Raw genomic sequence first — 23,743 nt, 5'->3', positions numbered from 1 at the left:
AAGAACCAAATTTGTATGAATCTAAAAGAAGATATAAATGATGGCCCAACCTATTAATCTTATAAAGCGATATGTACGATAGAAGGCTGAATAATTTCTGTGGCAAATACATTTTCTGTGTATCATAGCAGAACAATCTTTCCAAATAATTATTAGTATTTGTCACATCATTTAAAATAGTTTACGCAGAAAAAGGCAAAGCAGTCAAAGGATTCACTGAAGACAAGAGGGTATGAAACTTGTCACTGGGAGGTTCCTTTTCATACAACAGAGCAGCCACCAAGTTCAAGGTGACAAATGGCAGAGGAACTTGGTAATCTGATCATTTGGAATTACTGCGGCAACACACTCTGTTTTGTCTTTGTGTTTTTTTGGAGGTGATGAGTGTGTGGGCGTACTCTCTAAGGTGTGTCTATCTAATTTCATTTAAAAGAGACCAAGACCAAAACTTGAAGTGCCATGGTCAAGCTGTGTGCCATGCAGCTGAACCTTGTGTTGACAAAAGATGTACACAGGACCGAGGATGGCATGAAAAGCTGTAGCCGGGGCTTACCATGCGCCGTTTTCCAAGCTCTCGATTGGTATGAACTCATTTAATCCTGTTGATTTAATGACTACTGTTCCCTTCACTTTGCATATGGGGACTGAGGTGATGTAATGTGTCCAGGTTGGACAGTTGGAATGTGGTGGACCCACCAGGGCAGGGGAAGCCCGTGCTGCTCCTGACCTTGCTGCTTGGCCACAGCACACGCTGTAGAGAGCTGACCATCAAGTTCAGAGCTGAACTGGAAAGAGGACTTGTTTCTTGTGGTCACTGCATCAGCAGGATGAGAGCATTAAGTGTTGACACGTCTCCTCCAAAGACTGTACTCTTTGGGTTTGGGTCCCAGCTTGTTTCCTGCGTGTTTTTTTTCTTTCTTTCTTTTTTTTTTTTTTTTTTCACATTTTAAAAATCAATTTATTTTACATCCTAATTTTATTTTTATGTTTAGTTATAATGCATTTCTTTTTTTTTTTTTCATTTTTTTATTCTTATGTTAATCCCCATACATTACAACATTAGTTTTAGATGAAGTGTTCCATGATTCATTGTTTGTGCATAACACCCAGTGCTCCATGCAGAATGTGCCCTCCTCAATACCCACCACCAGGCTAACCCATCCTCCCACCCCCCTCCCCTCTAGAACCCTGTTTGTTTTTCAGAGTCCATCGTCTCTCATGGTTCGTCTACCCCTCCTATTTCCCCCGCTTCTCTTTCTTTCTTTCTTAGACTTTTCTCCTTTGTGAAAAGGAGATCAGGACACGAATTCAGAGTTATGAGTAAGATTTACTGAGGCGATCTGAATCACCTTGTATGGTGTTGGTGCGTAGCAGCAACAACTCCCTACTTTTTCTCCTATTCTCTCCCCATCCTGACCGCCCCCCTCCCTCCACCTCCAAGCTTCTTCCCCATGTGGCTGGATTTGAGAGAGTCAAGTATCTCCCTTATGATAGTCTGGGCACCTTCAGGCTCCTATCTGGCCTCGTTCTTTATTAGGGCTATTTACTGGTTGAAAATTGATTCATGTAAGTGTTTTGCCTCCTATGGTTTCCTAAGCACCTTCGTGGAAGAGGTACAAATGGAAGGTGTAATATAGCTAGAGGGGACGGGATGGATTGGAGGAATGGAAGAGGCAGAGATGAGGAAGAATGAAACAGTAAAGAAGAAAAGCAATTAGGACAGTTTATCTACATTTAGTGCTAAATAACTGAGCACTGACTGGTTTGTTCACCCTCTGAGACATTTCTGTCTAGAGGTCAAGACACAAAGAGAAGACAAAGTCTGAAGGATTAGGTCCATTTATTCTCTCTAATTGAAACAATGTGCTCGTGCACACACCGGCTTCCTGCGCTCGGCTACTGCCATTCAAAACAGCAGTAGGGTGACATACTCCAAATGGGCGGAACTTGATCAGGGTTATTCTCTTCAGGAGGAATGCAGTCCACACCCAAAGTGACCTGAAATCTTGGTCTGATGGTTTTGTCCTTTAGCGGTTTACCCCTAATGCCCCCATTTCAGCCACCCGGCCAGGCACATACAGAAGGGATTTGGGTCCTGTAAGAGCACTTAGACACCAGGCACAGAGCTGCTGTCAGAGGCAGGAGTGGAAAATTCCCATCATTCTGCTGCTTTTGTCTGAGTTGGCTCATCTCTCTGCCAGAGTGGTTTTAAGCCACTTACGGCCTTGACCAGAGTTCTCCAAAATTAACCAACTGCTTGTTTCTCTCCACCAGTTATATCGTTTCTTCCCATCAGGGCTCTCTGCTCACGCCGCTCCCTCTCCTGGGATGGCCCTCTCCCACCCTTCACTGATGTCAAGACTTGATTTTCAGGACTCAACTCTGTTTCTCCAGGAAACTTTTCTTGACCCCCGATAAAGAGTCAGGAGTCTCTTTTCTGTGCTCTAGTTGCAGTAACCTATATTCCTTATTGCTCTTACTGTGTTATCTCATCATGACTTGGTATGTCTCTCTCTCCTCCTGCACGGGGAAATCCTTAAAAGCAGGAACCATGTCTCGTTCATTTTTATATTCCCAGAACGTGCCATGCTGTTGGGCATATAGCAGTTATTCAACAAACACTTGTTGACTGCTTGTCAACATCCATTCTAGAATGAGTTCATAACTCTTTCAGCCAAGAAAGTGATCACTAATGACCATAATTAGTGCACTGGTATCCAGTGGTACTAGGGTGGGGAGCTGAAAGCATCTGGGGCAAACCTAATGGAGAAATTAAAATTTTCTTTCATGCAAACATGAAACACTGGGTTTTGATATGAGACTTAGAATCACTGCTTTTTGAGAACTTGAATTCCTTCCGGAGGTGAACTGTAAGCCACTGGGTGTTAGATCATCTACAACTGTCGCTTGGTCTTCTCTAGGTCTTATCTCATGCCATGGTGTATGTTTTTGGGAACTGCTCTTAGCTCCAATGAGTCATTACTTTTGGAAATGATCAGAAGCAGGTACTTGTTGTATTGCCTGGGCAACCAGCTGGGCGGGAAAGGAAGACTGTCACTGGGTAACACCACACCACCTTTCTGTTCTTTTTCCACCTACAGCATCATTTCACAGGATCTCATTCAATGCCATGAAAAGAAGGACTGAACTTTGGGTCAAGAAACTCACTCTGCTCACATTAGCCTTGTAATCTTGGGTAGGATAGTTACCCTCTCTGAGACTCCTTTCTTCAATACAACTCTTCTACCTCACCTTGCTGTTGGAAGGATTAAATTGTGACAGTATATATCAAAGTGGCATCTCAGCTTTAAAGTACCATACAGGGAGGCTACTGTTATTATTGCTATTACTGTACTGTTATTAGGGCAGGATGTTGACCTCAAGTCTTCAGACGACGAAAATGAAACTCTTCTGTCATATTCTTTTTGGAGGGTGGTGGTGCTAAGAAAATACAAAGACCTCTCAATGACACACATAGTTTCTGAGCTCATACATTCTAAACTAGGTCTCCACAGAGTGCTCCATGGCCTGGGCTTGCTACTTCCTGGATTTCTTTTGGATTTCTGTACAATTTATTTTTCTGTTGGCACTAGTCAAGAGATGGCATGGTTTTATTTGGGTCGTACTGTCTATTAAATGTAGGTCCTTAAATGCTTTAAATGCCAGGTTTATAATTTAGAACCATCAAATGCCCTGTTGAGGAATTAGGAAATATACTGCTTTGGCATATTTTTGGAGAAGCGATGTCCCCAGACAAAAGGAACTGATAGTTTCCGTGGATTCAGCATCTCTCAAATACCAACACTGTCTTTATAACTAAAACTTACACAGATATTTAGAGGCATTCCAAAGCAGACAGTTTAAGTTTAGAGAGAGTTTGTAAAAGTGCCCAGCAGACCAAAAAAAAAAAAAAAGTCTTTGTTTCTCCTCACCTGTTCTTTTAAAATAATCCCCATTGGAGTATCCATGCATATTAATGAAGTATCCTGCCCAGCATGAGGCCAAAGGGTTTGAGGCCTATTTTATGTTTTTAATATTATTATTACAGAAATGTTGATAGCCTTCTATAATTGCATTCCTGAATTATAATCTATTCTTTTGTGTGGAGATGGCAGTCTGCTTCAATTTGTAAACCACACATATAAGAATAGGCCTTTAGCTGGATGTAAAAGACACTTGAATAATTATAGTTTAATAGGGCAATTATCTCCTACAATACCACAGGTTGAGCTTGATGCTGCTTTGATCACTACAATAAGGGCATTGAATCTGTTTGAAAAAAAAAAACCAGGGAGACTTTTCATTGCTCCTGAAAAGCATCAGAAATGTTAGGAATTGCCAATGTGATAAATATAACATACAAAGTTTTGAATTATATAGATTCACCACTCATTATAAAAGCAATTAACACAGATCACTTTACATTTTCCCTAATTATATCAACTTATTTATTGCCAACTTTAAAAAAATAGAGCCCTGGTCTGATGAAGACATAATTATTGCATCTGGCTCTATTATTAACCATCTATATGAGGTTGGTATATTTGGGCCTCAGTTTCTACATTTGTGAAAAAGAAAATCAGGTCAGAATCTTCGTGGTTGGACTTGAAAGCTTTTATCTTTGGCCTTGTTTTCTTGAAGTTCAGTATAAGCACCAGCAGTTATATACTGTTGAATGGAAGGTGGGATTTACCCCCAGGAGTTTTGAGTCAATGGATAGCAAGATTTTCAGACCTGCTCCCTCACACCTTCACTTGCTGATGCCACAACTCAACCGGCCTGCTGCAATCTAAATTTAAGATTAAAAATCACAAGTTTTAAAAACACTATAAATCCACCTGGAAGTATGCTTTAAATGCTTTTATATGGCTTTCTGAAGCGGAATCCCTATTAAACCCCGTTAATTAGATGCTGAGGGGTACTTCTGAATATTATTCATAAAGTTGTGACTAATATTTCTTTCACCCTTTTGGAGCATTATCTTTACTGGTCTTTATCTTACAGAATGTACGTGCCCTACAATTTGAGGTAAATTGGGTACTTCATGATTATAAGATCAAGGCTTTCTAATTCCTTTTCACTACGTACTCTTCTATGTCTGTAGAAGCTTTCCTGTTCTAGAAGACAACAATAAATAAATAGCATCTATAATAAGGTTAGTATTTTTCAAAATATTTAACTATTGTATTTCCTAAATAACATTCCCCTGCAACTCCCTCATTCATTAAGTCAAGGTCATTCATTGCTTGAAGAACAAATTAGATTTTGTCTAGAGTAGGTTCTCAAAGTGGGTTCTCTGATCAGCAGCATCAGCATCACCTGGACACTTGTTAGAAATGCAAATTCTCAGGCCCCATCCCTGTCCTGCTGAATAGGAAACTCTTCTGGGAGGGGTCAAGCACTCTATGTTTTGACAAACTTTTCCAGGCAATTCTGATGCACATTAAAGTTTGAGAATACTGGTCTAGAAAAAAGAAATCATTGCTTAGCTTTGAGTCTCAAAGCTGACTTTCTTGAGTCTCTAGGACAACAGCTTTGAAAACCAGGTTTTATTGAGTGAGAAAAAGAATTTCTAAGTAGAAAAGCTTATCTTTGCATATGAAGTGAAAACCATACTACTCTGGAAATAGAATTTTACTAAAAGCCAGAGTATAGAGAACATGCAAGATATGGCATAGGGAGAGTCCCCTGCAGTTGGAAGGAGCAGTGGTGAGTACAAAGCCCTTCCAATCCCGAAAGGAAGAGGAGAGAGCTATACAGAAACACAAATAACCTTGCATTTCCCCTTCATGGTGGAAATACCTGGGGAAATGGGGAGAAACATAAAGCAAGAAGGATAGAAACACCCCAGTAGAGCAAATCTTTCTCTTCTCATAGTCATGGCTATGACATGTGCTGAAGGGATTCACGGGCCCTTCACAGTGTGAAGAAAGGAGGCTGACTCTGCAGGCTCCTCGGGTGGCTAGAAAGAGAGAACTGGTGTTGCAGAACAGGGCTGGGGCCTGGCCAAGGAGGCTGCACAGTCAAAGGATCTCTCGGCTCCTCAGAAGTGAGGGGAGCCACCTGAGTGTCAGCAGGGGCTGCCAACTGCACCTTTGGATAAAGGCTTTGGAACTAAATATTTTCTAGAAAGAGACTGCTGTCTCTTAGAAGCTGGTGGGATGGGCCCTCTAAAGCAGGATAAGTTACAACAAACAAAAGTAGTTGTAGTTTCCATCCACTCCAATCTGTTACTGTTAAATTGAGATCTTTCTGATCATGCTACTTTGATCGACAAAAAAATCGATGATTTTACCCACAACGCATGGACAATGGCAGGAGACATGAAAAGGGAGAATATCCACTGTGTTGTTGGTGCTCTCTCAATTTTTAAGCTGCAGCTTGGAACCACTGGGCATCTTTAGAGCCACCGTCATCTTTTTGAGGTCCCTTAGATACTTAATTTACTGAAAGGTGTGGGTGGTCCACGTCCACACTCTTGGAAGACATGTAGGAAATATGTGACCCATAAGTGCGGTCTCATGGGCGCTTCCTCACTTGTACTACTTTCATTCTCCAAATTCCTTCCCTGCTTCTAGTCTCTCTGTCGACTCTCTGATCCATTTTCATAATGGGAATCACTGATAACATACAGGTAAAAAATGAAAATGAAAACGTCAGTCTGCACCGTCTCACTGCCATCTCAGCCCCTAGACTAAAACTTTAGCCCCCTGCTAAAACTCAGCATGCTGCCAGCAAAGCCCAAGCACTGCTCTGTGGCAGCTGCAGCTGCAAGGGCATCCCGCAGGTCCGCGTGTCCTACCAGGTTCGTGGGGTGTAGACGGCACCTTCACAGAAGGCCGGGTGGAGAGCCGCAGGCCTAAAACTCATGGCGCTGTGAGGTTACATTTGACACAGTACACAATTTCTATCTTATTAGAAACATCACACTTAATAGCTTTCCCCGGTAACAGAATCTTAATTAAAAGGGAGATGGTTTCTTGACTTCGAAAAGCGGAGATATCGTACTCAAATGAACTAGAAACATTCAATTGTTAGGAGGACTTCTTGGCTTGCTTCCTAGGCCTGACGCTCCAAAGACAGCGTCATGGTTAAAAATGAGGCATTTTTACAAATGCCTGCAATCCTCTCGTGTTTTCAAGGTATGGCCCTTCTGAATCTGATTTTTACGTTAGCCCTACATAGATACAGCTTTAGGTGGAAAAATTTATTTGTATGGCACCTGAAACAACTCAAAGATATAAACAACTCAAACAGAGATATACATTCACAGAAATTGATAGAAAGTTGGGATGCCCTGAGCCCTATTTATTTATTTAGCTTTTGCTATGCTTAAAACAAACAAAGAAAAAGACAAAGAGACTTTAACAGCTGGCAGCAGAAGGATGTCTTTTCATTCCTATCTCAGGCCTTTAGTCTAGCCCCTAGTGAGAGTGAATGCACAGCATATTTCTGCTGAGTGATGGGATGAGTTTATGGAGGAACGGATGAAGGGAGGAATAAAATGTACCAATTAAAAAGGAGAATGAGAACGACAAAAATCTTGTGATGCAGTGACAAGGTTGGAGATAAATAATAGGTCACAGAACAGCAAAATCTTATAGGTGCTCCCTGTTTACCTCAAGAAATAAAGAGTAGAGAATCAATTAAATATCAATTGACTCTGGTTAGAAAACCTTTCTAATTAGCAACAGGAAAATCATATGTTTGTTGATCTCTTAACCAAATGTGATTTTCCTTGGTATAGAATTATTTTTACTAGGAATCAATGTAAAATTATAAAAAATGTTTGTACATTGCAATTCATGTGGTATATAACTAGAGAAAGTATACTAACAAAGCTCCAGGGAGGAATCATAGACATATTACAGTGCAGTTGGGAGAGTCAGTTCATTTAATTAAGAATCAGGAAATTTGGTTCTAGTCCTGGTTATACAACTATGATTGTGACATTGTGCAAGTCACATGTTCTTCCTGGAGTAGATTTCTTTCCTAAAAAATGAGGGAGCATACAAACCATGTTTCTTAAAGCCCTGAATATTCTTTGGTACAAATTTAAGCAGCTCCACTTTTTTTTTTTTTTAAATTCAAGTATAACTAACATATATGTTGCAAATGGCAAGATTTCATTGTTTTATGGCTGAGTAATATTCCATTGTATGTATATACCAGATCTTCTTTATCCATTCATCCATCAATGGATGCTTGGGCTGCTTCCATATCGTGGCTATTATAAATAATGCTGCAATAAACATTAGGGATGCACATATCTCTTTGAATTAGTGTTTTCATATTCTTTGGGTAAATACCCAGCAGTGGAATTACCAGATCATAGGATAGTTCTATTTTTAATTTTCCAAGGAGCTTCCATGCTGTTTCCCACGGTGGCTGCTCCTGTTTGCATTCCCAACGATAGTAAGCAGCTCCATGTTTCTGCTTCACCAGTTGGGGTCCCAGGCAAGAAGATTTCATTGGAAGAAAGGGAACTCTGGCTAACCCCGCCCTGACAACACTGGCCATATGGATCCCTAGATTTTGAGCTAAATATTCAGATATTAAATTACTTATTTGAGAATTCTTTTGGGGTCTTAACTTCAAGGGGATTGTCACAATGTCAAAGACTTGGTATGACACCAGCACCAAGCAGTGGGACAAGATAGCAGTGAACCAGTACAAACTGGCTGGATACTGACTCCGCCCCAGTGAGGAGCTGGGTCTTCCAAAGGGATGGCAGCATGACTTCTCTTTCTATGGGAGTCCAGAATAGCTCTCACTTGCTGCTCAAGGGACTGACCACCTTAAGGTGTCATCCAAGGAAATCAGAACATAGCTGCCCGTGTGGGTAATATCTGCAATTCTCCCATAGAAACATAGATAAGATTCAGCTTGAAGTAGTGGAAAAATACATGATCCTGCATGTCACGAAACCCCACGAGGTCAACTGCGTAAGTGAGAGCAAATGAAATGTGTCCAGAGGCCTTCTGGGAACTGTAAAGTGCTGGCTTTATATCAACGAGTGATGGTATTATGTGAAATGCATGCTTACCTCGTTGTTGCAGAAGCAGTAGATCACGGCGACGAAGAATCCCTAAAAAGAGGAGGAGAAATAGAACTGAAATTATTTTTGGGTGCATTATGTTGTTTAGGAATCAATATAAATAGACAGCCCAGAGAGGAACATCTCGCTATTGCACTAGCAAGTCAAGGTTTGATGAAAGACGATTACTAGCGCACTCATATTCAGTGCTTCACTCTAAGAATATTCTAGTTTAAGAGGGATGTAGCTTCCAGCTTGGGGTCCAGTGGAGGCATTTCTGACTGTTAGGAACATCTGCCTCTCTGCCCTGTGTTTTCATGGCATTGGTGACTATGATGCTAGCAATCCAGGTTGGGAAACTGATTGGCATTGGTTATGTTGATCTTCAAAACTCCCCTTCATGAAGGCAAAACAAATGTGGCCTTCAAGCTACTGGAAAGGGGAAGGAAAGGTTGAAAGGACAGTGGGAATAGAAATTCTGTCTTCAGTACTCAGTACTGTGCAGTGGGTTCGTCCCTGGACAAATATTTGTCCTCAGAAAGATGTGTTCTCAAAGCTCATACTCCCCCTGTTTCCTTCCTCGGTTTTGAGATTAAAAAAAAAGGGAGAAACAGGTAATGAGAAAGAGAGAAGCTGTATCCCTTCCAGGTTACATCTATTTGAAAAGGCCAATCACAGATGGGCCTTGGAAAATGCTTCACCCTATGTCAACTAGCTGAGCGAATAGTTGAATAAATACACCACTGGCTTCTTTACCTGGAAATGAATCAGAGAGTGCATCAGGTAATCATATATCTTCCCAAGCATCTTGTTGGAAGGCCTCCAGGGAAAGACAACGAACTGGATTCCCAACAGGGGCACCAGGATCAGAGTGGCCCTCACTGCCTTCAGGTACATGTGCGATTCCGCCTCCTGGCTCTCCCTCATCTTGCTCACGAGCACCCGGACGATGTTGAGCAGGAAGAAGAAATTGACCTGCCAAGATGCGATGTTATGAGCAAATCATCCAGGTCGGACCGACTTAAGGATGCCTGCTTTCCTCGGTTCTTGTTTATCTCGTCCTGGGAGCAGATGTCACCCCACAGGATGGGACAGACAGCCTGTGAGGTGGTGTAATTCGCTCAGCATTGCCTGAAGCATCCATATAACCAAAGACCCTCCCCAGACCTGAATTAACATTTCCTTTTTTTTTTTTTATCCAAATGAGAAAAATTTTTTTTCCTGTATAAGTAAATATATTAGGTTCAATTCCAATGAGGGTGGTTTATTCTTTACTTTGATTTTTATTATTTTTATGAAGGAGAGTCATAAATGACACTTTTAGATCTTGCTTTCTGGTCATTTCATTACAAAGATTTTCCCCTTAGGCAGGACCACTTCATGGAAAGTGAAATGAGGATTGAAGAATTTGTCTGTAAAGTTTATGTAGTAGAGACAGTTAACCCAGCCTTCTTTTCTTTCTAATAACATTTTTTAAAGAAAATAACTTCATTGAGGTATAAGGCACATTCAGTAAATTGGAGATTTTAAGTTTACATTCAAGAAGTTTAGAGAAATGTATGTACCTGGGTAGCAACCACTCCAAACAAGAAAAGAGCATTTTCATTACCCCAGAAGGTTCTCTCCTGCTCCTTTGCAGTCAACAACCCCCTCCACCTCAATCAACCACTAATTTCTATTACCATAGAAGTGGAGTGTTATATACAGTATGTTCTCTTTCGTGTCTGGCTTCTTTGGTTTGACATAGTATCTGTGAGATTCATTCATGTTGTATATACTGGCATTTCATTCATTTTTGCTGAGTAGTACTCCATTACATGGATAATACACATAATTTGTTTATTCATTCTATTGTTGATGGAAATTGGCATGGTTTCACAATTTGACTATTACGAATAAACATGCTATGAATATTTGTATACAGGTCTTTGTGTGGACATATGTTTTCGTGTCTCTTGAATAAGTACCCGGGAGTAGAAGTAACTGCCTGTTGATATGGTAAGCATATATTTAACTTTATAAGAAACTGCCAAACTATTTTCCAAAAAAGTGGCTTCATTTTATGTTCCCTCTAGTTCTAGTTGAGAATTCCAGTTGTTCTCTACCCTTGCCAACACTTGGTATGGTCACACTTTTTAATATTAGCCATTCTGGTAGGTCCCAAACTACTTTTGACTGTGAAGATTAGTTTTGAAACCAAAGTTGTTTTTAAAACTTAATTGATGATTTATTTTTAAGTTATTAGAATGATTTTTCTACCCAGAATAGAAGTAAACATTGTTGTCCCCAAAACTCAAGAAAGGAAAGAGACCTTTAGCAATAATAAAACTCTTATGAGGTATTGGAAATAACTGGACAGTTGGGCTGGTACGTCCATCACTGCTCTGGAGAGGGGTAAAAGAAATCGAGTGTGCACTGGAAAGACTGGAGCAGTGGGAAGTCAGGCTGGATGATGACTCGGTTTGATGGGTTACTAATGGGTTACTAATGGATACTTCGTATTGAAGAAGTTTTCATTTTTCTCATTCCTACCCAAAGAAAAAACACTGTCTTTGAGGTTAGTGGGAAAAATAATGTCTAAATAATAAATGGGATGGTTGTCATGCTCGCTACCATAGAGTAAACCTTGGGTAAAAACAAAGAGCTTGGAAATAGATGCAGATGGTCATATTCTCCCCAAACCCAACTTCTTACTAGTCATGTGATTTGGGGTGAGTTTACTTGAACCTTTGGGTCTAGTTTTCCTAATGAGTTAAAGTAGTCCTGATGTATCTACTTTGAAGGGTTGCTGTTAGGAACAGCCTGGCAATGCATGTGAAGGGCCTGAAATACTTTTAAGTGCATGCTCCGTGGTAGTTCTGATGGTGGTTCACGGACCAAAGATGAAATGAAAGATGGTTTTGTTTGGCAGAGACCAGGGAAAAAGGTGCAGAGGGACTCTGATTTTTCACTTCCTTTATCAGTAACATCTTCTTACCATTCTTTAGCCCCTTGGTCTTTACCTTTAATGAGGAGCATGTAGGTATAGCATTGTTTAAAGAAAACTGTATTTTTGTGATGGCGGGGGTACAAATGAACTTATGCCCCTTCCCCAACTGTGTTAAATAAAATTTAGTTTTCTCATTTGAAGACCCTCAAATTGAATTGTTACAGATGATCTCATTATAGATCATCATTATATTAGCCTAATTTTGAAGTTATGATACATATGTGACACAGAGCCATCTGTACAGAAATCTTCACAAAGAGATAACACTTAATAATGGATTTAAAAAGCAATTCTCAACAACAACAAAATAAATAAAAAGCAATTCTCACCACCAGCGCTGCCATGACGGGGCCGTGGATGATGTAAAGCAAATGGGTTTCCACACTCAGCCAGCAGCTGAAAAAAAGGAGGGAGGGAATGCATGAATATAAATGCATTTTCTTTACAAATATGTTCACTTAAAAACCACCAAAATACTTACTTGTCATTGAAGTACAGCGCCCTAGTAATCGCATGGATAGTGGTTGGCACCAGCGGGAACCCTGAAAATGTGAAAAAGCAGAAATCACACCTGATTTCTTGGTCATAAGCTACAACTGTGATTGCATGGAAAATGGTCGTTTATTTTCAAAAATAGTGGCAAATTGTAATATCTCTGTCAAGATACTTCCTGATGTTTTTACACAAACTATTTGTGGTCAAACCAGGTAAAAGTCTCTTGGTTAGAACATCATGTGTCTTCAGAGTTTCATTAAGAGCATCCAGATAATTAAAAGCCTTTTACAAATTATCCAGGATGGTAGGCACCTTATTACTCTATGACCATTATACCATTGTTATGTCTATGGTGATGACAATGATGATGATGATGATGGTGATGACTGTTAGTTGAGACCAGAAAGCTCTTCACTGTGTGTGAACTGGACTCTCTTATAGAGAGGAGTTGGGTACCCATGGAGGGAAGTGACCTGGGGCAGCTTATGGAGACAAAAGCCTGATTGCTCTGAAAGCCTTATTGATGTTCATAGTATTTCTTGTAGGCTTTTTGTTTTCCTGTCTGTTTGTATCACGTATATTGATCCCATTTTCTTTCCATAAGAATATTTCAGGGCACAACTGCATTCCCCACCCTCTGTAAGTTCTGCCTGCAGAACCTCTATGAAGGCAGCTTAGCATCTACTTCCCTGACTAAACTCCAAGTGCTAGTCAAAAGCAACTTTGAATTTATAAACAGAACGATGGGGGTCGTTACTGGCAATGCATTCGGTCAGGGTACCTCTTTTTAAAATCATTTTTCAAGTGTCATCTAGAATAAAGTTGTGATTCTTGCAAAATGATTTTTTTCTCAGATGTACCCCAGCCCAACAGAATATTGCTTGAGACATTTGTAGAAAGAGCTTTTAAAACTATCATCGGATTAAGAAATGTATCTCAGAAGTGAGTTAGACCTCCACACTTTTATTTTCTGTGAATTATATGCAGAAAGAGAATGCCTCAGAATATTGAGTTTTCACATGAGAACAACCTCAGCTTCTTAACCCATGAAGCATATAATTCAATAGGGCCATTGATTAAATGCTTGGCCTGAGAGAATTTTGAGTTAGACTCTTTACACAAAACATAATTGTGTTTTATTCACAGCAGTTCTAACGTATCATTTCCCCACTTGGGTTTTAGAAACAGAAATTCATTCTCTTGATTTATTCTGAAACATACGTTTTAGAATTAGACAGCAGAAGAAGCATATGGAGACTCCCCCCCACCCCCACCTCATCATTTTGTAGAGAGGAAGATGTGTTCCTTAATATACAGAGGAGCGCGGACCCTGTATCTGTTCATTCCCGGTGCTCTTTGCCTTGCTCTAGCCATGATACCACTTTTGATGCAGTTTGTTTACCCTTTCTCTTCCTCTCATCCCCCAGGCACCAAGGGCCATAGCGGCCCTTCCTGCCACTGAAGTTGGGGAGGGTAAAAATAATCTCTTCTCCCTAGGATTCTTTTTTTTTTTTTTTTAGGGGGACCAAATAAATTCTATGTGTTCATTGTAAAAGTCCACAGGGGGAATTTCCTTCTTTGAAATTTAACAAGAGGAGAACGAGCAAGGTGAAGAATCAATCTGGAGAGTATTGTAAAATAAATGATTTTTTTCAGAGAACTAAACTTCACTATTTGAAGTTGCTTCAATTTGAGAGAAATCAACTAGTAAGCGGCCCCGTGCAGATTTGTAAGGGAGTAACTACCGAAAGAAGCCTTCTTTCACTTTCTGTTGGGAAGAATTGCACCACTGGGTACTTTTCTCCCAGAGGGTGATGTTCTTCAAGTCTCTTATAATTTTTAGGATCTGTTCCAGATCCTGGAGTGGGTAGTATTATTCACAGCTGAAATGAATGGATGGGATGTACGTCACCTGCAAACAAAGTTATGTCTTAGGACATAGCTTTCTTGGGCCAAATCTTCTGCCGTACCACTTTCAGACTCTTTTCAAAGCACGGGTTATGTCTTATTTCATGGTACCATAAAATTTAGGACCTATCATACTTTTTAGGTGTGAAAATAATTTCAAAAGGACAATAAAAATATTATCCAGTAGAAATTTTTTCTTCTTCCCTGCTCCATTAAATTCTTTAAAGATTCTGTGACACTATTTTTCTTGAGAAGTTATTTCAGTTGTACTTTTCACTGTCTTCCTCTCACCCAGAGATAATGCTTGCCCAAAGTTCTGAGACAGAACAATTGTTTCAAAACACATCATCATGGTTGTCTCTCAACTTTGTTCCCAGACATGGTAAAGAGTTGGGTGGAATTTTGGAGCATGTACATGCACACACGTGTGTGCAGGGGTAGAGAAAGATAGATTTAAGTCTGGCCTGCTAAAAAATAATTACATTTTAGAACTATATCGGTTGACTATCTGTCTTTCCAAACATCTGTCTAGAGGGAAGTGCAAATCCTCATTCTTTTAAATTTATGATTCCATGCTTACCTTACTGAGTGCAATGTTCCTTAGGATCCCACTTTAATCATTCTGATAAAGTTTTAAGTATTTTCTGATTAAGAAAGGTTAAGGTATCCCATAAATATTTTTACTTATTTTTATTACCTTCTTTTTGATACAGCTGAACAGCTTGTTCCTTTTTCTCTTTGAATTGTTTATGCGTGTTAAGCAGATGTCTTCATCGAGCTGTCTATGATGATGTCAAAAGTTTTATAACTAATTCACAATGCATCAGAATGGAAAGAGTAGTTATAAATTGTTCCTTCCAGGGTGTCCTCATCTCTGCTGAATGTCACAGGCAAGAATAAATTTACAACCTTTTTCTTCCATGGGAAATTTTCTGAGTATGGCAGATAGATGTTTTTGAATAGTCAAAACCAGTATAAGAAATATGCCATAGATTTTATTTTAAAGGAAATAAGTAAAATACATCAGACAGAAATGGGGTGTGTGTGTGTGTGTGTGTGTGTGTGTGTGGCAGGCCAGGGGTGGGATGTTATTTTCAGGTCTTCAGTTGGAAGGCATCTGACCAGCACCAATCATTACTATTGTGATGATCAGAATTACTGTTGGGGGCATTGACCTGTATTCAATTGATTCCTGGTATGATTAGTTTTGGAGAACAAGAAATCTCTGACAAGGTACATATGAGGCTGAGAAGGTCAGGGAAAGGTAAGATCAGCCTCTTGTGGAAGGCTGCAGCTAAAAGAAAAAATAATAAAAGGCCATTTTGATCTTTGTATTCTGACCTGTTTTGAGGTCAAGGAAGAGCAAGAGAACCCAGCACTGTAGGACAGTCACAAGCCTGCTTTCTAATCTCACTAGATCGTTAAGGTAACAAAATAAGGGGGTTGTGGGGGAACAGTGGTGAGGTGGTTTGGGGTATATTCTAGATGGGTTGTCCAGTTCGCAAAGACCCCTCTCCCATTTTTTCTGGATGGGTCACCCATCTCCAGACATGTTTGCACTATGTGATAATCTCCCTCTCAAAGTCCGTGGCCATTATTCATTGAGCAGTGGCTGGCCCCCTGAGTTCAGCTGGAGCAATCAGATTCTCTTGTCCTGCTATTCAGAATTAGGACTTAAAGACAAGCACCTAGTCTTTTTATGTACCTGGAACAGAAAAATGTGAGCTCAGGAAAATTTGGGGTAGCTTTAATTGACCATTAGGATTGGGGGAGCAGAGACCCTATGATCTATGGTCTGTAGAGAAAGAGAAGGGTTAAAACAGATGCTTAGGAAAAACAAAACAAAACAAAACACACACAAGACAGAGACAAAAGATAGAAGGAGAGTGCTCCTGGTTTTCTAGTCCCAGTGTACAACACTTGTAGTAGCCTTGGTCCATTTCAGCCCTTGACTTCCATGAGCTACTCTAGATTCTGATAATTTCTCTCTTTTTGCTTAAATTAGAAAATCTTATTCTCTGTTACTTGCAACCAAGGAGACGAAGCATCATCAGTTCATCGATGACACACCCCAAATATCTGCCCCACTAGCCCACCACTATACTTTTGTCCTATTGGTTTTGGGTCATGTGTTTTGCTAAAGTCCATATATACCTGTTAGGAAGGGTGTTATGGAAACAAATATTGCATAGGGCCAGGCCTGGTGTAGACTGTGAAAGATTTTAGGTCACTTACATGACTTCCCAGACATATTTCCATACAGTTGGTGACAATGCCTGTTGAGTAGGGGTTTAAATACAAAGGTTGATGTTTTCAGAAAGCTTCTGGATTATCTTCTCTCCTCATTAACTCTTTCCTCTCCTATCAATATTTTTAGGGGCTCTGCAAAATGCTGCATTAAAGAGCAGGCTTAATTGAGAGTAATCCACAGCTTCTGCTCCAAGAGCCATAGTCACCCTATCAGTGGAGAATAAGGGCAAGCCTTTGGCTCTACAGTCGGGATCCTCCTCTGGTATGGGAGGTTCACAGGATGTGTCTTTTTTTTGGTAAGGCAGCATGCTTTTTTTGTCCCAGAGCTTTTTGCCTCTCCCTGTCTCACTACCTACCTAGTTTCCTTCCATCAGAGTGAGCTAGACTTTAGCAACCCCTGGGGGAAGGGGAGAAATTCTAGAGTGGCCTTATCGACCTCAACACCCCACCTTAGTCAATCTGTACAGAAGCAGCCATGGTTTAAGCAACCAACCACAGGCTTTTCAAAGTCATTGCCATGCACTGTGGTGTCAGGTAGGCTGCACTTGGAGTCCCAGGAGGTTATTTATGTCTATTGTTTGGTGGGATTCTACCTCCTGACCTTTCACTGGAGGAGTCCTGCTGATGGATTGATAAGAAGGAATGTTTCTGAGGAAGGGAAGTGGTGCCTGGATGGAGGAGATACAGAATTCAGAATGTGAAACTCTCCTTTGTTCCAAACAGGATGATAAATAAAACTGAAGGGAGGGTCTAATCAGATCTCTCAGTCAGGGCACATTTGTCCATCTGGTAGCTGGGTTTGTTTCCTGGAGAAATGCATAATCACACCCCTCCTTCTCTGCACTGACTCCCATGCTGGTCACAATCCATATGAACTTGTTAAAGGGCTTCTACCAAGCTCTCTTGGAGACTGAACTCCTGCCCCCACCTGTGTCCCATCATTCCTCACAAGACCTAGGCCCCTGATCTGTTTCTGAGACCAGAAAGACTAGAAGAAGACTGTAAATATGCAGACAGAGGTGAAGGTGGCTCAGAACTCAGCTGGAAAAATACATACCCCAGCCCAAGAGATAATACCACCGCAGGTGCTGCTCCTCAGTGAACACGGCCACCACGATGAGTGTGTGCAGATAGATTCCTTCACAGAGCATCCAGAAATAATTGCATGCCATCATGTACTGGTGAAAGAAATGCAAAATCTTGCAGCTCAGCTGTCAGAAAGAAATGGAGAAAGTCAGTGGAAGATATTGACCGTGAACAGAGGGTAATGTGAAAACGAGCCAAAGTATTTGTATTCAGCCTTTGAGGGAGTTTCCCCAAGCATCTGTGGACACGTGCCACCCTCTGTCTCCTCAAATCAGAATGACAGTGCATAGAGCATTAGTATTACAGGTAAACAGCCATCTAGGGCAATGGAAGCCTTGTCCTCAAAATGTTCTTTTCCTGTTACATTCTGGGGACATATATAGACTAGACAGGTTGATTTCCCTGCAATATTTCTAAGGCCCATAATTTTTGAGAGCATCCAAGGATTTTTCACATGACTTTTATGGCCCTTTTTCTGTGGCCAATGAGGCAAATAACCCAGAAATTGTTAATGATGCTCCTAAAGTTCATTGATCTGTTGGTGATGTCTCGTTAGCAATAGAGAGGAGAGAACCAAGTGATAAATTTCTCATATATGAGCCAGGAGCTATGCTGAACCCAACTGATGTGAGTGTTATGGGAGCCTTAGCTTCTATATTAGGATCCACATGTTTGGTGCACAGAGATTAGGAATAGCATCCTTGTTTAGTACTCAGTGCAGATGTAGGAACCACATCTCTGGGGGAATCGGATCAGCTACATATTGTTGTCTGTATAGAAATAATCATTGCTTAAACTACATAACAGAATACCCTAAATTATTTCATAGTCATCTTTAGAATAGGGCTTCTCATCTTAGTACTACAGATATTTTGGACTGGATGATTTTTTTGTTGTTGTGGGGTGCTGTCCTGTGCATTGTTGGGTATTTAGCAGTATTCCTGACCCCTGTCCATTAGACACCAGTAGCAGCCCGGCCCATTCATGAAATCAAAAATGTCTCCAGACATTACCAAATATACTCCGGGGAGCAAAATGTTCCTGGTTGAGGATCACTACCCTAGGATATTTAGCTGTGCTTAACTCTGTCTAGCAACAGTGACAACAACATCTACTATTCAAGACATTAGGTATTAGAGATGATTGTTTGCATTATTATTTTACCAGTTGCTCCCTATTGCATTTTGAATCTGACTGATTTCAGGCTTTCTTTTTTACAAAGTATGATAGCCATAACATGACTTCCAGTGCTGCACTAACCTTTTCAGGACTGCACATTTCTATTTAATGCATAGCAGTAATAATTTATTTACTGAGAATCCAATGTGCTCAGTCCTTTCGGGACTCATAGAACATAGGGAAAAGCCAGCTGGGTCCACAAGAAGGCAAATATTGCATTTTCAGAGACAGAAGCAACTTCTGATTCTGACCAAAGTGGAACAGTAGTGCAAATAATTCAAAACATCAGGTAATCCAAAATAATTTATAATTGGCTTAGGAAGGCACTGATTTTTTTTTCTATCTGAATACCTTCCTGACTGGAATTATTTGATTTAATTTTATATTAGTTTGCATTTGCTAAGCAAACACTTGCTAGGTGCACATGAACTCAAACATATAGGTGAAGTAAGAAATTCAGTCGATACTCCGCATTCATTTTTGAAGACTACTCTTATTTCAAAGCCCTATACCTTCTGGGTCAAGAATCCCAGTGTAGATGCTTAGGTGTCTGCCACTTGTAGAGGAGGGGATAGGGAGAAGATAAAGATGATAGCCCTGTGCAAATATGTGGCTCTTTGTCATCCAGAGCAGTTTGGCTTCATGTTTTATAGACAGTCAATTCTCATTATTCACAGTAGTTATGTTCTACAAAGTTACTGCAAAAACTGAATTAGCAAATGCTGAGCCATTGCTCCAAGGGGAAATACAGGTTTAGGTTCCTTTAAGCCTCTGGTCAAAATATTTTCATCCACCAATCAATATATAACTTTTATTTGTTTCTGTTTAAAGATAACTTATTTAATATATATTGTTGATTTACTAACATTGAACTCATGGCTAACAACACTATAACTTCTGCCTGAGGGAAACTTATCTAACATATCTATTTTTTCTGTAAGATACATCATAGCCTACTTGTGCTTAGGAATATGACAGCACTTAGGCATTGTGCTTGGGGGCTATTTTAAGCAATTAAATCACCAACAAAAAGCACAAAAATGTGAAAAGCATGGCATTAAATAGACTGTGAAAAGGACATTTACACTATGAGAGATGAAATAAGAAGACAGAGTGTTGCCTTGTTCAGCCTCAGCTGGGAATATGTACATCAGGTGACTCAGTGTTTTTGCTACTCTGTGCATGTCTGTGAATGACCATGAAAGCACTGAGAATATGGATTTTGGACTTACAAATAAATTTTAGCAAGTAGGCAAATTTGTAAATATGGAATCTTTGAATAATGAGGATCAATTGTATTTGGGTTCAGGGTAAGATATTTTCTGAGGATAAATGGCTCAAAAGTTCACAAAAATTCTGAAAATCACCAGCCTATTAGTTTTTTCCCCAATATATCATGGACATAATTGGATATATCTAGATGATCAAGATGATTATTAAAATTTTTATAAAATTGGTCACCACTTTGATCAGTGGTTCATAACTAGGGTTGTTTATCAGTATCACCTGGGGAACACTTACAAAATATACATAACCAGACCTCATCTCCCTTGTGTATTTTCAAAATATTTTAGGAGTTTCTAATGTAGGTTCCTAATGAAGAATCATGTGCCTGAGATATTCAAGGTCATTCAGTTGCATTCAACAAACATTTATGGAGCACCTATTAGGAGCCAGGAACTACACTAACTCTGTGAATATCAAGATGAATAAGGTATAGTCATATAATCTCTGACTTGATTATAACTCTTCCCTCAAGGATGGAGTAAAGCAGGTATTCAACAGAGAGGTCCTCTTGCCTAAGGTTAGTCCTTCCCATCATTCTGGGATGATTTTCTGCTTAGCAGCATGAGGTAATAAGATATTAACTCTGAGATCAAATAAGCTAAATAGCTTTTTGACTATTCTTCCAGGAAGCAGTCATAATACTGTAATTTTGTTTAGAATAATTATTTCCCAAGTTGCAAGAAATAATCTATATTCAAATATAACTAGATCACTCCCAAGTAAAACAACAAATGTTCCAAGCCAAAAATATATGGAATTTGTGAATTATGCTCTATTTTATTTTCTTCACTAATATGGGCAACAAAGAAATAATTCTACTGTGAATGATATGTATCCTAAGAAGTAAAAGCAATACTATCCACTTTGGCTTCAGAAGACACCATTTAGTGTCTTCATTATCTGTTTGTGTTTCAATAAAACATAAAATTTGTTGAGCAATAATGTCACTATCAAGAGAAGAGATACTACAGTTTTCTTGATTGGGTACACTCATTAGACAAATCTATGTTTACCATCAAATGGCATGAAGAGCTTTTATAGTAATTTGATTAAAAATGGAATTGGAATTATAGAGCAAAGATTTTCTTTAGTCTAACAAATTAAGTCAACCTCAAAATTCTACAGAATGTTGATGTTCAGTTGTGGATTTTATTCCAATTATATCTCCCAACCACACTTAAGAAAATTCTTCTTATCTGTATAGCATAGAAAATATTGTGTGTCAATGTGTTTAAGAACCATTCAATGGGGGGTACCTGGGTGGCTCGGTTGGTTAAGCATCTGACTCTCGGTTTCAGCTCAGGTCATGGTCTCAGGGTCGTGGGATCAAGCCCTGCGTCAGGCTCCATGCTCAGCTCAGAGTCTCCTTGGGATTCTCTCTCTTGCTCCCTCTGCCCCTACCCCTGCTCATTCTCTCTCTTTCTCAAATAAATAAATAAATCTTTTTTTAAAATTTTATTATGTTAGTCACCATACAATACATCATTAGTTTTTGATGTGGTGATCCACGATCCATTGTTTTCGTATAACACCCAGTGCTCCCTACATGCCCTCCTTAATACCCATCACCGGGCTAACCAATCCCCCCTCCCCACTCCCCTCTAAAACCCTATTTGTTTCTCAGAGTCCATAGTCCCTCATGGTTCATCTCTCCCTCCAATTCCGCCCCCCTCATTTTTCCCTTCCTTCTCCTAGTGTCCTCCATGCTATTCCTTATGTTCCACAAATAAGTGAAACCATATGATAATTGACTTTCTCTGCTTGACTTATTTCACTTAGCATAATCTCCTCCAGTCCCATCCATGTTGATGTAAAAGTTGGGTATTCATCCTTTCTGATGGTTGAGTAATATTCCATTGTATATATGGACCACGTCTTCTTTATCCATTCATCTGTTGAAGGGCATCTCGGCTCTTTCCACAGTTTGGCTATTGCGGACATTGCTGCTATGAACATTGGGGTGCATATGGCCCTTCTTTTCACTACATCTGTGTCTTTGGGGTAAATACCAAGTAGTGCAATTGCTGGGTCATAGGGTAGCTCTATTTTTAAATTTTTGAGGAACCTCCACACTGTTTTCCAAAGTGGCTGTACCAACTTGCATTCCCACCAACAGTGTAAGAGGGTTCCCCTTTCTCCACAACCTCTCCAACATTTGTTGTTTCTTTCCCTGTCCATTTTTGCCATTCTAACTGGTGTAAGGTGGTATCTCAATGTGGTTTTGATTTGAATTTCCCTGATGGCTAATGATGATGAACATTTTTTCATGTGTCTGTTAGCCATTTGTATGTCTTCTTCAGAGAAGTGTCTGTTCATCTCTTCTGCCCACTTTTTGACTTGATTATTTGTTTTTTGGGTGTTGAGTTTGAGAAGTTCTTTATAGATCTTGGATACCAGCCCTTTATCTCTAGTGTCATTTGCAAATATCTTCTCCCATTATGTGGGTTGCCTCTTTGTTTTGTTGACTGTTTCCTTTGCTGTGCAGAAGCTTTTTATCTTGATGAAGTCCCAAAAGTTCATTTTTGCTTTTGTTTCACTAGCTTTTGGAGATGTATCTTGAAAGAAGTTGCTGTGGGCGATGTCAAAGAGGTTACTGGCTATGTTCTCCTCTAGGATTTTGATGGATTCCTGTCTCACATTGAGGTCTTTCATCCACTTTGAGTTTATCTTTGTGAATGGTGTTAGAGAATGGTCGAGTTTCATTCTTCTGCATGTGGCTGTCCAATTTTCCCAGCACCATTTATTGAATAAATAAATCTTTAAAAAAAAATTCAGTGGGGTAAAGAGTACCTCCATATGAAAACTGCTTTGGAATTTTTTGTTTTTTTAGAAAAGACCAACCTTAGAACAGGTGGTCAATATTTTGAGGTGTTCCTATGTTGTACTGGGGACAAGAGAGGGATTTGGGGATGAGAAGTAGAAAGGAAATCAGCACTGATCTATGGAAGCAATGCAGGCAACAGTAGGTCACAGCCTATATCCTACCTTTAAGCCATTGAAGAATCTACAATGAACCATTCTTGGTACCATTTGCCCTATGGGTATGTTACCAGGTCTGAAAGGGAGCTAGAGAATACCATCTTGCCTCCCAGAACTCACTCCACCATCTTCATAATGTCTGAAATGCCACATAATTTCATTTCTTTAGCTTAAGACTGTTTTCCTTATTAAAATGCCATACCTCTGGAAAGGATTACACATTTAATCCTATCATTCATAGAAACCTTAGAGTGGAAGGATTGAAGAACTTAAAAAGGAATGGGGATGGAGAACCATAGGAAACACAGATGTGGAATGTGGCATAACAAATACTTATTAATCTTATACTGGATGCAGGCATTAGGCTGGAAGATTAAAGTGGTCAAACACCAACTGTACTCCCAAGAAACTTAAGAGTCTTGAAGGCCCAGAGAAGTGCTGCCAAAGGTAAGCTTTCTACAGTGGAAATTTTTGGCAAGGGCCAAGCCAGTGCATACTTCATTCACATAATACATTTTGTATGTGACCAAAAA

General features: G+C 39.8%; 1 protein-coding gene across 1 annotated transcript in view; it reads right to left on the bottom strand.

Moving 5' to 3' along the window:
• CALCR (calcitonin receptor) overlaps positions 1-23,743 on the bottom strand; it is a 64,870-nt gene that overhangs the window by 1,322 nt on the left and 39,805 nt on the right. Inside the window, 5 exon segments of the mRNA XM_054505292.2 lie at positions 9,047-9,088; positions 9,794-10,012; positions 12,356-12,422; positions 12,508-12,568; positions 17,737-17,890. Coding sequence (XP_054361267.1) covers positions 9,047-9,088; positions 9,794-10,012; positions 12,356-12,422; positions 12,508-12,568; positions 17,737-17,890 — 543 coding nt within the window.

The sequence above is a fragment of the Mirounga angustirostris genome, unplaced genomic scaffold, assembly GCF_029215605.1.
Source record: "Mirounga angustirostris isolate CCGP_5_RB_7025 unplaced genomic scaffold, mMirAng1.0.hap1 SCAF_12, whole genome shotgun sequence".
Lineage (NCBI taxonomy): Eukaryota > Metazoa > Chordata > Mammalia > Carnivora > Phocidae > Mirounga > Mirounga angustirostris.
This window is presented reverse-complemented; position numbering and strand designations above follow the sequence as displayed.